The sequence below is a fragment of the Pleuronectes platessa genome, chromosome 1 (assembly GCF_947347685.1).
Source record: "Pleuronectes platessa chromosome 1, fPlePla1.1, whole genome shotgun sequence".
In the NCBI taxonomy this organism is placed as follows: domain Eukaryota; kingdom Metazoa; phylum Chordata; class Actinopteri; order Pleuronectiformes; family Pleuronectidae; genus Pleuronectes; species Pleuronectes platessa.
Genome location: NC_070626.1, coordinates 21,107,164 through 21,122,691, shown reverse-complemented (window position 1 = coordinate 21,122,691; position 15,528 = coordinate 21,107,164). Strand labels below are relative to the sequence as shown.

General features: G+C 40.9%; 1 protein-coding gene across 5 annotated transcripts in view; it reads left to right on the top strand.

Annotated features, from left to right (window-relative positions):
• dagla (diacylglycerol lipase, alpha) overlaps positions 1-14,934 on the top strand; it is a 38,991-nt gene extending 24,057 nt beyond the window's left edge. For 3 of the 5 annotated variants that reach the window (XM_053422679.1, XM_053422703.1, XM_053422687.1), the window contains exons 10-21: positions 259-409; positions 1,959-2,042; positions 2,210-2,287; positions 2,477-2,557; positions 2,774-2,916; positions 5,139-5,207; positions 5,298-5,370; positions 5,805-6,016; positions 6,606-6,732; positions 10,586-10,752; positions 11,006-11,023; positions 11,458-14,934. In XM_053422679.1, coding sequence (XP_053278654.1) covers positions 259-409; positions 1,959-2,042; positions 2,210-2,287; positions 2,477-2,557; positions 2,774-2,916; positions 5,139-5,207; positions 5,298-5,370; positions 5,805-6,016; positions 6,606-6,732; positions 10,586-10,752; positions 11,006-11,023; positions 11,458-12,556 — 2,302 coding nt within the window. In that variant the 3' untranslated portion in view covers positions 12,557-14,934. The remainder of the gene's footprint in view (positions 1-258; positions 410-1,958; positions 2,043-2,209; positions 2,288-2,476; positions 2,558-2,773; positions 2,917-5,138; positions 5,208-5,297; positions 5,371-5,804; positions 6,017-6,605; positions 6,733-10,585; positions 10,753-11,005; positions 11,024-11,457) is intronic. The other 2 variants (XM_053422696.1, XM_053422712.1) reach the window with 1 other exon arrangement.
• The last annotated feature ends 594 nt before the right edge of the window (positions 14,935-15,528 follow it).

Below are 15,528 nucleotides of genomic sequence, written 5' to 3'. Positions count from 1 at the left end.
ATGTGTCTCTTGAGCCTCTCCAGTGCCGAGCAAATTTCACATGCGTCAACACTTGCCAAGTGATAATCCACTGAGACAGTACCACTCTAGTTGGACCCACTCACTGACACAACAATGCTGAATTAATTACACGCTCCTAGCGAGATGCCTGCACTGGGATATTCCTTCTTACCTGTTCACTGTATATATGTCTCTTGTGTGTGTTCCACCTACAGTTCCTTACATAAATCTGACATTTATTATCCTGTCTCATTCCAGATGCACATCAGTGTCAGGCTCTCGATTGTCTCAGTCTGTGACAGTGGAAGAGGACAATTGTTGCGGCTGTAATGTCTTGGCCATACGCAGACACTTCCTGGATCGGGACCTCAAGCAGGTTCACATTGTCTACACTTCCTGCCACGATGCTGTGAGTAGTCCGACAACAAGCTAACATACATTCAGAGGTGTTTGGGCTTTATTTACCAAATAAACCAATGGATAGGTTCTGCGTTTCAGTTTAACAGCATCAGGCATAGGTCCATTTCTTTATTTGCATAACACAGTGTCCTGGAGCCCTGGATACAACGTTATGCTTGCAAATTAGACAGTACTTTTGACACTTCATTTTATGACCAACCCTAACCCTAACCCTGAGCCAGTGGCGGAGCAGCACATCTACAAACTAATATCCAGTCTGATCATTTAGTGGCTTTATTTGTTTTGGGCATCATTCGTATTGGTTTTGATAACACTATACTCACCAGTTTAGTTTCTGAGGTAGGGAGAGCTGAGTGAGAGCTGTGTCCACATCCTTGGCAAAAAGTCAAGTGTGTTTTCTGTGGGTGTTGGACTCTGCCAAGGCTGTGCTTTGTCAGACTGTTTGTGATCACAATGATCAGACATCTTAAGGTGGAGGGGAGGTGGAAGGGACAGCGATCACTTTGGAGACCGCAGAATTTTATATGAAGCCGGGCTGGTTTGGGGTACATAGTTCAGTCATGTGAATGCATTAGTAAACTGTTACTGCGGCATGGCGCACTATGGGAGACCCCCCCCGTAGAGATGGGGACAAATATTTTTGTGTCGTTGCAATTGTGAAGAGGATGGTTATGTTGAGGACAAGTTTTAAACCTATGTGACTTTTCAGTTGTCTTGTCCACTTTGTTTCAGAGAGCATTTCCATAGTGTTTCTAATTGCTATTACTGTTTTCATAAAGATTAGATCCCATTCCGTTTCTCAGCTATGATAAAGATGGAGTAAAACACCCAGTAGTTATAATAAGTAGATGGTTTTGTTACTTATTGATGGAGTACAATTATTATATGATGCCGACTTAGTCAAATTTTTACTCTCTCTAGGCGCGTTCTTCAAACCTCCGTCCTCACTTTCTTAACTTCCTTAGACAACACAACTCCTTCATTTACTGGGTAGAGTTTCCACAGTTTCTCTCTTAATTCCACCATTCGCTATTTCCGCTACCTGGGTCAAGCTACTAGTAGCGACCAGGGAAAAAGAGAGTGATATCCTCCTCCCCCTCTATGATAAGTTAAGCCCTCATTTCTCAAGAGATGTTGAACCTGGTGGCAGATAGAATAGCATTTTCTTCATGATTAATAAGTTAAAGACAAAAACCTTTTCTATCTCCATTGAATTTAATAATTCTATTTTATGTAGAATTTCATCATTCACAATTGCACTTGAGCCGCACTGTGGATGATTTGTAAAACAGAGCACCTCTTATTTAGGTCAGCCAACACTTAGCTTCCATTTATAAATTCCTCTCATAAAGTGACGTGTGTATTTGAGTGCACTGTGTCAAGCTGAGACATGTATGATGAAAAAGACTCTAGAAGTGCTTACCTTGCTGGGCTGCAAATGAAACCATCAAGTACTTGTCCACTCTTCGTCTTCCCCACGTTCACACATCTTCCTCACTTTACAACCGTTAACTGTCAGCTCTGCATCTTCCCCACAGGTTTATGAGACTCCATTCTTTGTGGCAGTGGATCACGCGAAAAAGAAGGTTGTGATCAGTATCAGGGGGACACTATCGCCAAAGGTGAGTTTCAGCTTTTTATGATAACATTTTTTCATCCGTCTCTAAACGTAAAATGACCCCGTCGGGAAATCTCTTTCTTAATTTCCCCCTTTTCAGTTCATCCGCTTGGGCTCTCTGCTTCAACCTATCTTGTTTTACTTTGTTTAAATTTGTGTTGTGTGCTCCAGGACGCCTTGACTGATCTGACGGGGGACTCTGAACGTTTACCTCTAGAGGAACAGCATGGCACTTGGCTCGGCCACAAGGTGAGACCTTGTCTCCTGACATTTTAGTCTTTAGGTTTCTTTGTATCCTAAACTCTAAAAGGCATTTCAGATGTAAATGGTAGAATAATTGTTGAATAAGAAGTTAATAATGCACATTTCCTGTCCATGCTTCGTTCCCTATAACCTTCCTCCCTTCCACTGAATCTCTTTTTTCCCTTTCTCTCTCAGGGGATGGTTTACTCAGCAGAATACATTAAGAAGAAACTGGAACAGGAAATGATCTTGTCACAAGCCTTTGGAAGAGACCTGGTACATGACTCAGAGTGCTGAATAGAGAATGACAGGGTTGATGATGAACACTTTCTATAATTTGTACTGGGAATTTTGTATTGACACCACTGTAGTTCAGTGATCCATACAAACACTAACCCTAACCCCACCGCATATAAAGAATTCTACAGAAAGCAAGAGCTTGTGTTAACTGTGTGCTGTTATGAGTATAATGACTCTGACTGTCCCTCACAGAACAAGGGCACCATGCACTACGGGCTGGTGATAGTCGGGCATTCTCTTGGTGCAGGCACTGCTGCTATCCTCTCCTTCCTGCTGAGACCTGAGTACCCCACACTTCACTGCTACTCTTACTCCCCACCTGGTGGCCTTCTTAGGTGAGTCAGTCTGTGTGTGTGTGCGCGTGTGTTTGCGTGCGCGCGTGTGTGTTTGTGCAATATGCAAAGGACTATCAAAGAAAAGATCAGTCATCCTATTTGAGTAAGTTGTGAAGGAAGTTTTAAAAGCCTGTAACACATGAATCCCATGTTTGTGTATATAAATCCAACAAGGTCTCAAGGTCTTTAGTGGAGACCTGGCTGTGTTTCTGTTGTTCAGTACGAAACCTCAGAGTTATACCAGTTATAATACCATAGTATTTGACTTTTTGTGCTTTACTACTTCAAAAATGCATGGCCTTATAAATATTTTATAGCGAGGCAAAGCAGTGAGTTTTTTTTTACCCATTCCATCAATCTGAAAGAAGAATGGTGTATCCTTAGATGTCACACAGAGTTGGTTTTCTAAAGTTGGCTTCTTTATGTTAAAGGAAATTAAGTGTGTAAACTAAAGGGATGTAAATTATGCATTACCCTGAAAAGACATTTGGACCCATACGCTGTGTTTTGCACTGTCATTTGTCTTTTCCTCTCAATAGATTAGTTAATTCATGGTCCAGTGGTTAAGTTCATTAACATTTTGTCTGACTTAACTGCAATGAAATCCAATACTCTACAGTACAGCTGTCTGCACTGTTAACTGTGATTACTATTCAAGTCATGCTGAGAGGCTGTACCAAATGCTGCAGTGCACTTTTGCTGTTTCATTGAAATCAAGACATGGTACTTTTTCAGATTTTTGTCAGAAGATAAACAGGTGACAGAGAAAATGAGTGCAGAAGCATCATATATTTAGATGCCTCATGCTTCTATACAGGACACAAGGGATTGGAATATTAAGCAGCACTCACTCTCCACCACTACTGTCCAACACTAAATGAATGTGTTTTAAAATAATGTTGTTTCATTAATGCAGTAGATTGTAAAATCTATGGCAAGGAGCCCTGAAGCCAATCTCCTGGAAGCAACACTTAATGTTGTTGTTTTTTTTCAAACTTTTAAGTTATCAGCAATCTTCTACTCTGTACAGTACATGAGTGAAGAAGGTTAATCTTTTTACAAATACTGTTGTGAAGTTTATCCCAAAGGTGTGTAACGTCTCTGATCGTTATCAGATGATTTATAAGTAGCATCCTTTCACTTGAATGTAGTAGTTGCACTAAGCTGAAAAGAGCCCTCCTTAGAGGAAAACACTAGCTACAATAGATGCACATTGTTTGATTTGAATGTATGCTCTGGCCTCAAATGTGTATTAATTGCTCCACTGAATACCATACAAATTGTCCTAATTAGTCTTTACATTTCTCCACTGAGCTGTTCAGTTATGCTAACATTGCTCAATGGGATCTTTGCATCTTGTTTACAGTTCTTTACTTGTGTACCGACACAACTTTGGCCTTGTTCAGTCATGATATTAACATCCACACTGGCGGATCTGATCATAAGTGGACAGTATTAAGTTTATATCTTGCATGAACATGGAATCCTGAATTTGTCTCTTGTGACCACTTGTGATCAGATCTCACTCCCCCGCTCTATATTCAAATATACGTTTGTCAATAATGTTCACAAAGCCCAAATTAAGACTCTATGAAGAAAGATTTGACCCATTTAAAAAAACGCATTTGATTCATGATGAAAATAGCGGATCAGAGGAATACAGCTGAGAAGTGGACTTCCTTTATTTGAATTTTGTCTGATTACTAACCACTTGTGATCAGATCACAAGTGGTTAGTAATCAGACAAAACCACTTGTGATCAGATCACAAGTGGTTAGTACTCAGACAAAAGTCCAATTTAATACCAAGTCCTAGGAAGGATAAAAGCAAATGTGAGATGCTTTGAACCTCTCTCCGTTTTTTTTGGGTCCTTTTTCAAAAAGTAGGAATAATCGAACTGGCACTCTCCTTTTCAAAGTCTGTGAGATCACACTTGTTTTCATCATCCACTCACGTGATAGCAATTGAGTTTTCATTTTTTTATTAACTTGTACATAATCTAATAAGAAGCATTGGTCCAGTTTTTTACAAGGGCATAGTTTGATATCTTTTCAAAATTCAGTGTAGTGTATAGTAAATCAGATATGATTATTGGTTTCAGCTTATTTATGTTTTAAGCACTTTGAATAATTTTTTTTCTTCTATTTGATGTGTTACCTTTAACTTTCAACCACTTGTAATGTTCACATGTATGATCAGATTCTTTCTTATTTTTTTCTCAGTGAAGAAGCCATGGAGTACTCCAAAGAGTTTGTAACATCTGTGGTTTTGGGGAAAGACCTGGTACCAAGGTAACGGCTCTACTTCATCCAGTATTCTGTGATAAACTTCACTTCACTGCTGCTCTACCACAGTAAAAGTATCTGGTCTCTGTCTCGTAGGCTTGGCCTTTCTCAGCTGGAGGGTTTCCGACGCCACCTTCTGGAGGTCTTACAGAAGAGTAACAAACCAAAGGTGAATTAAACTCTTGGTACTGTAGATAAGATGACAGGTAGAGATTTGTGGTTTTACAAAAGCATGAAAAATAAAAATAAAGTATTGTGTTGCCATTATCAATCTGCGTTATAATGCAATAATATGAGGGAATTCCTTATCATAAAAAACGGATCTGTTCAAATCCTAAAAATAAATATAATGATAAAATACATTTGCATTCTCACCTATCAACATAAAAAACAGAACATCAAGCTTCTGTTGCATTTTTCAAGTTTTGCAATGACTCATAATAAACAACAACTTTCCTCAACCTCTAACAACACTGCAGTATCTTTTCTTTAGATACACATCATTTTGTTTACTCCTGGCTCTTGCCATACATTACATATACAGATGATGCATATACATTCAGATGTGTCATGATCTTATATACTGCATTTTCTTTGCCACAGTGGAGGATCATTGCGGGAGGCACTAAGTGTATCCCGAAATCAGAGCTTCCACTGGAGGATGATGATCCTCAGTCTCAGCCTGCGGCGGCGCCCCCCAGCAGTCGCCTGTGGCTCCACCCCAGTGACCTCAGCATTGCCCTCTCAGCCTCGACACCCCTCTACCTTCCTGGCAGAGTCATCCATGTAGTACACAATCATCCCCCAGAGACATGGTGAGAAAATAGATTGAAAAGCTGTGGGTAGTTTATAGCAATCAAATCCCACAATGTTGTTCTCTACTTTTGCGGTTCAGATTTGTTATTTTCGCAGATTCCACAAGGGAGATCAGTTACGGGTAATTGGTGCTTGAAGCTTGTCTTTTTACAGAGCCTACACTTTACATCATTAATTATATCAATGCGGTAACAGGAGTGCACGTGCACACACTCGAAGGTCACTCTCAGTCCCACTCTAAACAGATTCCGAGGGACAGGTATATAGACTACAGTGCTAGATATAATTTCTCACATGAGAGAGGAATTGCATTGATGCCACAAATTTCTTCTTCCATTTTTTTACTGTCCTTTGAGTCCTTCTTTAGTTTATATATATATGGTATATATTATTTTTTTCTAAAATAAGCTACTTTGTAAAATCCTGCACAAGGTATCCCAGTCATTGTGATGTGAAATCTTGAATTATTCACCTCCCACATGTTTTCTGTGTTGTAACTGAGGGAGGCTGCTGCTAAGTCGACATGTGTGTTCAATTCTTTCCCCCTTGTGACTGACAGGCTGTCTCTCTCTCTTTGCTTCTCTGTAGCTGTGGCCAGGAGGAGCCGACCTACTCGGCTCTGTGGGGGGACAACAAGGCCTTCGATGAGGTCATCATATCACCAGCCATGCTTAATGAACACATGCCCCACATGGTGATGGAGGGCCTTAACAAGGTTTGTTTTATCTGTGTGCGTGCTCATGGATTTGGTGGTGGGGTGTTTGAAGCTGTGGTGAAGTGGCTTTTTAATTCATTCCTGATTTCCAACTCCGGGTGACTGAAATGATGGATGACGAGTGAGTGAGTGTTTGAATGATCTTAAAATAAAAAAATATATTCTCTGCAATGCTTCATAAAGGGGGATAACGCTGTTTAAACTCTACATAGACAAACAAATTAAGTCATTTTCAATTAAATCTACAGACGAGCAACATTTGATTTAAAAACAAAAAAACGTTCTGCTAAAATAAATACCTTCAGCATTCAGTGGTTATATAACAATATGCTAATATAAATATTATTAAACTGTCTATGTTTCTCAGTTGGCAGATAATGGACAGACTTGTGTTTGCTATTTAAATCTCCTCATTAAATTGTGCAGAAGATTTTCAAACAAGGCTTTTTACAAGGGATATTCACCATCTAGTCCTATATTCTAAAAAAAAAAAGTTGGATCATGAGTGATGTATTTCATTTTACTAAAAAAACACACACATTACAAAGGCAAACCAAAAAGTGTTGAAAAACGGTGTTGTTCCCCTTAGTTGAAATTACAAATTATTATATTTGTGGCATTTGGACGATTGATGCATGTGATCCTGAACCTACAACTTAATGCATTTAGTTTGTTTTCTCTACACTGCATGGGAACTGGTCAGTGCTGGTTGGTTTCTCGGTCTCCTCTGGTATTTATGAGCACTATTCTTTATGAACATTAAACATGTGATTTGATAACAGGCTTTTTCTGCTTTTGCATGTGACGGATCCGCTGTGGGGACTGCACTCTCTTGTGGCTGCGGCATTGACGTTTCTTCCTCCCTGTGTGCACTGTGTGTGTTTGTGTGTCTGCTGTGCCTAGTCTGTAGTGTGATACCTCTGGTGTTTCTGCAGGTACTGGAACCCTTTTGTCCCCTGTCTGAGCAGCAAAACTCAGAACCAGAGGAACTGGATGTCAATCAACCTGCCTGCAGTACCACAGTGTTAATACCCTCGCAAACAGAATTAAACTCTAGTCTTCTTCCCTCTGAGTCTTCCTCTCCCAACCACAAAGACCAGTCCTGCACTACCTCCCTCATAGAGACTGAGGCCCCCTCCGTCTCTCCGATCGCTGCTGCTCTTCCCCCGTTTTTAGATGCAGATCCCCCTGTTCCTCCTCCTCCTCCTCCTCCTCCTCTGTCAGACTCTACCTCTGCCTCACAGCCATGCTCAGTGTCTGTTCCCCCTCTTTCTTGCAGTCCCTGTGACTCCCACTTGGAAGCACTTTCAACTGTAGATGATTCATCCATTCCACCACAGACCCAATCAAACCCAACCGAGACTCACCCCTGTGTGGATGTGCCTGTTCCCTCCCCTTCTGAAATCCTATTTGAGTCTAACTCTGCTCCTCTCAAGATAACATCCCACAGCTCTCTGCAAAAAGAGGAGCTCTGTAGTTTACAAGTGCCCAACCATTCTTCTGATTCTGTTGTGTAGACTCAATGACACTCAGTATTAGACCTTACCTTCATTACCCACGACGCATTACACAGTTATTAGTTTAAATGTGTCTTATAGGCATGATTCACTCATACTTGAAAATGTTCACTGCCACTGTTTATACTTTGTGTAAGTGGTGAGGTTAAATGAGGCGATGCCATGGTCGTAAAGTTGAATAGTAGAAACGTTTAGCTTTATGTAAAACTCAGGATTTGGTGTCAGTCTCTGGAGAAAGGTTGATGCTAACATTTTGCAAAATTCATCAAAGAGGAGGTGAAGGACATCGGTAAATAGTTCCAGGGATGCATCACAGGTTAATGGTGTATTAAAAGCACACAATTGTAATCACTTTAATCCAAATGGTTTAAAAATATCCTCGTCCAACCCCGCCACCCACCTACTTTCTTTTCTCCTGTTAATGAGATTCTCGATCCAGCTTCCCTAAATTCATCCCTTCATTCTTCTCCTCTCATAGCTGCAGTACATTTGGTCAAGTGTAGTTGCACGAACTTGCTAACCCCCGTTCCTCGAGCTAACAAGTTTCCTTTGTATTCGCAAAGTTTCCATGTAACCTTGTTTCTTCCACATTAACTGCTCTTTCTCTCTGTCTCGGCTGGGTTCTTCAGCAGCAGCAGCTCTACTCACTAAATATATTTCCCCTTTTTGCTATTTGAAAGCACATATTCAGCCTTTCCTTAATTATAATCCCCTCAAGCTATTTCCAATTACTCACCATCAGCAGATGGAGGAACACAGGAGCACAAATGTGTAAATATGGAGTGCGCTGTAAGCTGCTCCATTACTCTGCAAAACTGCTGCTCACTGAGTCTGACACATTTCAGATTTCTAATTTCCTCTCATTCTGGACTCGGCTCAGTGGAGAGCAGTTTTTATTCAGACTCAGAAAACTGGAATTATAGTTTTAAGTTCTCTTCTGTTCATTTCATTGTGCCTTGTCATAATGTTCTCATATGTCATATAGATCTATGGCTACAGGTGATACACTATTGTATAATGCAAAACTCCAAGTATAAGCTGCATGTATAAACTTCCATTCATGAGTCTGCAGTCTCATTGTGTTCTGATTAGTTTTTCTGTGATAAATTGTTGATTGTTGTGCCTAAAACTGAAGGCGATATGTTTGGTATTTATTGATACCAAAGATGTGCTGCAGTTAATCAACTGCAGCAACCGTGTCCGCGTATCACACTCACCCATGTAACACTGTCATGTTCTCATTTGTGAGCCATAACCATCAGCATAACCCAGACATGATAAACATGTTTATTTAATGCCATATTTTTTAATGACTTTGTTTACATTCAGTCCTGCCATGTTGCCATGCTTGTGTTCCATTGTCATGTCCATAATATGTCGTTTTATGTGTTTTCTTGTTCCTCTGGCTTTTATACATCTATGTGCGTCCACTTCATTAAAGTTAACCAAATTTAACCAAATACATGTAATTGTGTGCTGATGTGATTTGCAGTTTTGTGTTTTCTCACATTTTTAACCATTAACACAACACAGTTGCTTTGCGGGTGGCTTCATAATGTTTTTCTTGAATGTTATTGAAGTTACATATACAGCTCTGGTCGGGTTTATGTATCATACTGTAGATCTTGCATAGTTCTTGCTCAGGCATCATGACTCCATTGTGGGTGTTTAATGTCAGCTGGAGTAGGTGTAAGCTCACCTTTAGATCGCACTTACATTTATCTGAACTACACTGTGTTTCTTTACACTACAATAATAGATGTAATCATAGCTGCTGGTAAATATAGAGGTTGTGGTTTTCATGAAAAATGTAATTGAGAAGTTATAATCTTGTGTGAGCTAATATTTAACTATACCTTCTCTTTCATGCATTTATTGAGCATGTAGCAGATAAATGACATGGATATGGATAAAGAATTGTTCACTTAATTATTAGTGAATTATGTATTGATATTTAGATTTATCTACACCTTTTTAAAGAGCATTTTTATATTTGTCTCGTAATATTAAATTTGGAATCCTGCATGTTTAAAAAAAAATAAAAACTATACAAATATTGAGATTAAGTTAATGGGGTTAATTGTTTAAATAAGCTATTAAGCGACAATTTCTTAAATGCCTTTTGTCCTTTTGGTGTAACACAATGTTAAGTTACAAAATTTGGATGGGGAGATTTTTATCCACTTTGATTTGAGCTTGCACATCTTTCTGTATCTAATAACTATTCAATTGATGTTTATTCCCAACACCATTATACTTCCTCCAAGCTGCTTTGGTCTCCTCGTACTCGTTTCTATGAAGTCATGTGTCTGTGTGTACCTCTGTGCTTACCACAGGTGCTGGAGAACTACAACAAAGGGAAAACGGCTTTGCTGTCGGCAGCCAAGATCATGGTGAGCCCCACAGAAGTGGACTTGAATCCAGAGACGGTATTCATGGATGCAACGGCGACTTCTCAGCAGCCGACGCCTATAGCCCACCACCGCAGGAACAGTAGTTTTCGGTTAGTACAGCAGGAAACCCTGTGGGCGCCTAAAAGAATATATGAAATATTTAGTTTGATCCTCTGTATATTTAGTTTCACCTTGAACTTAAAATACATTGGAAGAAACCTCTACCTAACGTGTAGGGCTAGTCATGGGGACATGTCAAATTTTTTGCCAGCACTAAACAATACTACTGCTACTAACTGCTTCTTTATTGTTTTTCTCAAAACCATCGTTTTCTGTCTGTTCGTTTGGTTTCAAAAAAACAAGACAGAAACCAATGTTACGGTAAGCAAAGCATGCTATTACTAATTGTTGCATAATGTGCTCCCTTCTCTCATGCATGCACGCTGTGTGACCACAGAGCAGTTGCAATTTCTGGTAGTATTCAGTTCCCACCCCGCCCTCTCTGGTTTAGTCCCGTTCCAAAGTCAGTGTGAACTCCTGCTAGTATTTGATTTACGATCTTATCTAACCTGTAGTGGAACACAAGAGAATATTTGCACTCGGTTAAACTCCCAGTCTCTCCCTTTTCTTCCTTCTATGTAATGTTAAACTGGTGTTCACCTCGTCTGTAGAATCGAACCCTTTCCCGTTGCTCCCTTTTTAACTCTCTGTAAGTTGTTTTGACCCATATTTTCATGTCTGCTTTGTGTTTCGAATCCCCTCTCCCCGTCTCTCCCTGCCACCACTCTCCAACCCATTCTTCTCCTCTCCTCTAGTTCATGTGCCCAGTCTGAAATATCTCTGGATGGTTTCTCTGAGTGCCCACCTGCCCCAGTGCCTGTAGTGCTGCGTGGAGCTCGGGAGCGGCTGACGGTGGAGCTGAGGGACCGGAAAGCGCCGCTGGCCGTCAGTGAGAGTCTCTCAGACGCCGAATCCCTCTACAGCTTGGATTCTCGACGCTCCTCAGCTGCGCTAAGGGGTTCGCCAATGCTGAGTTGCCTCCCGTTCCCTTTGGATGCTCCGATTCCGGAGGAGAACCCGTCTCTCAGCTCCCGCACTGAGCTGCTGGCCGCTGACTGCCTCTGCCCGGACACCCCAGAGCATATGGGCGAGGTTGGGCCCTTCTTTACCCCACTGGAATCCAGATCCACCTCGGATTACCCCATGGGGCTGTCACCGGCCACACCTCGCTATGGTGGACTCCGCTCTCCAACTCTACTAAACCAGAGCGCTTTGGCTCAGCCTTTGAAGCCAGAGCTCAACGCCAACCCAACAATGCTTCCTGATGAAGATCACCACCAGATTCCTGGTGTGTACAGCCCAGGCAGCACTCCCAACACTCCCCTCAGCCCTCAGATTGGTTCTAGACCAGTGGATGGGGACATGAAAGACTGGGAGCTGGAGATAGCAAAGAAACAAATAAGTGCAGAGACCAGACCGGGAGCAGCTTCTACTCCTGGGAACCAACTATCCAATGGGAACCCCAGCCAGGCAGTGCTGGAGTTCGCCCAGTACTTAGACTCTCTATTCAGACTGGACGGCAGCAGCTCACCGCCTCTGGAGTTGTCCGACGGGGAGTCAGAGTCAGGCCGAGGCTCCTTCGGGCAGGGCGAGGGTGGACAGCAGTTTGACGACAAACAACTTCTGGCCAGAGCAACACTGGAGCCGAACCTAGTCCCCAAACCTCCACGTACTTTCGCTGGATCTGCCGATCCCTCTTCAGGCATCTCTTTGTCGCCCTCCTTCCCTCTCTCTTCGTCTGAGGAGCTCAACGACCTTTCCCCCGGCGAAGGCGTCTTGCCAGCCATAGACTCGCTACGAACATCCCCCCCTTGCCACTGCCCCGAAGAGAACACACTGTCCTCTATGGTGTAGTTTGCTTCTAAGGGCAGGCATCCACATTTGAGAACATATCACAGTACATGCATGCTAAAGAATGCAGTCACTTATCAGAGATTCAATGACAGAACTTGACTCTATCAACCCACAAACTCCCTTTGAAGGCTGTTTATAGCATTTTCACACTATTGCAATGACTAAGGATAAAGAAAAGATACCTCTCTCTGCATGCCAGGGGGCTGTGCTGCTTTTGGGTGAATATAAATAACTGTAGCTTCACCATGCCATTCCAAAACAATGCTGTCTCACCCAAGTAGGGACACGTCGGCGTTACATCACTTCCCTGACTTAAGAAAATCAAAGGGAGAAAAAGTTACCTGAGCAGGGATTCAAAAATAAAACTAACACTGTAGAATAGGTTATCATAGGCACATCATCGGGATTGATGTACTGTTCAACTTCCTGCTCCCTCAGCAGCTCCGGAGAAATGTGTCCAGTTTTTATTTCATTATGTTTCGTTTTTTAATTTTTTTAATCAGGAATGTGAAAAATGGACATTGTCAATAAGTAGAGGTGAAAAGACATTATGAAATGTTCCTCAGGTCTGTAAAGAATATTACAGTTTGAGAAAGTGAGTACGTGTGTTACATTGGTGAGAATTCATGTGTCTTAAAAAGTTTCAGTGATTGTGACAAAGTTATTACAGACGCCTATGGATGTTTATGAGTCTTTTGGTTACTCTTTATAGTGCATGACTTTTTTTTTTTATTTGAGGAGAAATTGTCACTAAGCCACTTAGATTGACATGTGTGTACTCTTGCACACATCATATTGCTAAATTTACCCCCTTTGCCAAAAAAAATGAATACATCGTATTGCCAAAATGTATTTATGAGATGTAATTTTGTATATGTATATGAATATTGCTTTATTTAAACACAAGCTAAGTACATTATCTCCTCCCATTGCCACACTGATGGTTCCCATGTAGACTGTTACAGAGCAGCACCACCGAAGAGATGTCATCCTGACCTGAAAACACTGCCATGGCTTTGATTTTGAAAACACGACGTCTGAACCAATAAGGAACTTGCTAACAGTCCTAGCCTCATAACTACTGTACCTTTATATCTTTGAAGCACTCTTAGCCATGTACCGATGTCAGGGTCTGCATGCTTTACGCATTTCAGAGTAGCATGGCTGGTATCAAAAAGGTTTCTGTCATTAAGTCACAGCAAATAAGCTCTAAACATCTTTTTCTTAGAGGCCCACGGTCATTAGACGGGACCAAACTGTGTTTCCTAAAACGTTTCCCGGGATAAACCTCTCGTTCTCAAGGTGCTCTCCGTCATCTTGGATATAAAGGTGTTTGCTTCCCTTTAAATCTGGTTCATCTCAAGCATCTTTTGAGGTGAATATGCCAATTCTAAACACTGTATGTGGTGTACAATCTTCCATATCACTCTGGGTGTAAACAGGTGGCTCGAGGTTTGCATTATTTATTACTGTTACTGTTTTTATCACTTTTCTTGCTGTATTTGATGGTATTATTATCCTTATTGCGCTTTCAGCAGAACGGTTTGATGTCAGTGGTTTTTATCTCATTTTTGGGACAGTGTGGGGAACGTTTTTTTTAAGACTTTCCCAAATGTAAGGAGTAAATATATTTCAGCTTTTTTTCTGTCTGAGTGGAAAGATATGTGACATATGCTCTTTTTTTTAAATTTGTTTTAGTTCTTTTTTTTTACAAATCTTTCATAGTGGTGGTGAGACTTGCTGCCGAGTGACAGCCTCACAGTGACTCCCGGTGCAGTCGAGCCCGGAGTCACCATCCTGATCCGCACAGTCTCTATTTGGAATATGGTTTGCTGTGGTAACTCACAGCAGACCACTCCAACCAGTTTACAGCCCGACACTAACCATCAAGCCAGTCCCAGTCGTCTCTCCATAGATACACTCAGGCTGGGTCGGGCATTTCCTACGTTCAGTAGCTTAGCTTGAAGCCGGTCATATAACACTTAACACTGCTGATAGACAGCACTATAATACTTTCCACCATAATGTGTACAGCACCATCTTCTACGTGTAATTATTTATGCAGATGTCTAAGAAAATATGAATTCAAAGTCATGTAGAAAATAACTATATAACAATAAGGAGATAATGACTATGTTAAAAGATACCAGTATTGATATATATGAGAAGAAAATATTTAATTTGAGAAAAGTTATTTATTCAAATTATTGGCAGATTTACAAATTGGTCTATACTGAAAGAGAAGTAAGTCAACTCTGTCTTGTCCATGTTAACCTGGTTTGCTTCCCTTCCTTTCCCGCCCCACAACGAGAATGTATTTAACCCCTTCCCCTGCCTGTAATAAACTACCAACTATGAAAATAAATATGAAGCTGTCACATTTCTTTCAGAATGAACTACTAATATATTGTATAATATATTTATTTTGTAGTTCATTTCAGGCTTTTCCAGGTCCTTCTTATATCTTATTTATGAATGTGCGTAATCAATGTTCTGTTGAGTTATTTTATTTAAAATAATATTCAGAATTTTACTGGCACATTTAGGCAGAAAATGACTCCTTCTATTAGACTTGGCTCTTGTGTGAAAGCAAATCGTTTTAAGCTAATGGATTTTGATGCCAAGTACCCTCTGATATATGGAGGGACTTTTGCCAAATGCACTCATCCTGAAAAAGTGTGTGTGCTTTAGGTTTGATATAGAGAATGGGCGTCTTCAGTTTTAGAAGTGCTGAGTGTGGATGGATTTTGAGTAAAGATGTCACGAGCTGTTCACAGCTATATTTAAACCCAAGTGTAGGTGCAGTGTGTTATGAGTGTACAGTAGGTCTGCCAGAGATCAACATCTACTTTTGAGCCTTGTGAACAAGTTATGGGTCAAAGAACACAGCGTGGATGGAAGATGTATATCTGATGAAACTAGTGACGCACATTGGTCTTATATAGTTATGTTTTAATCCATCCAATAGAGAC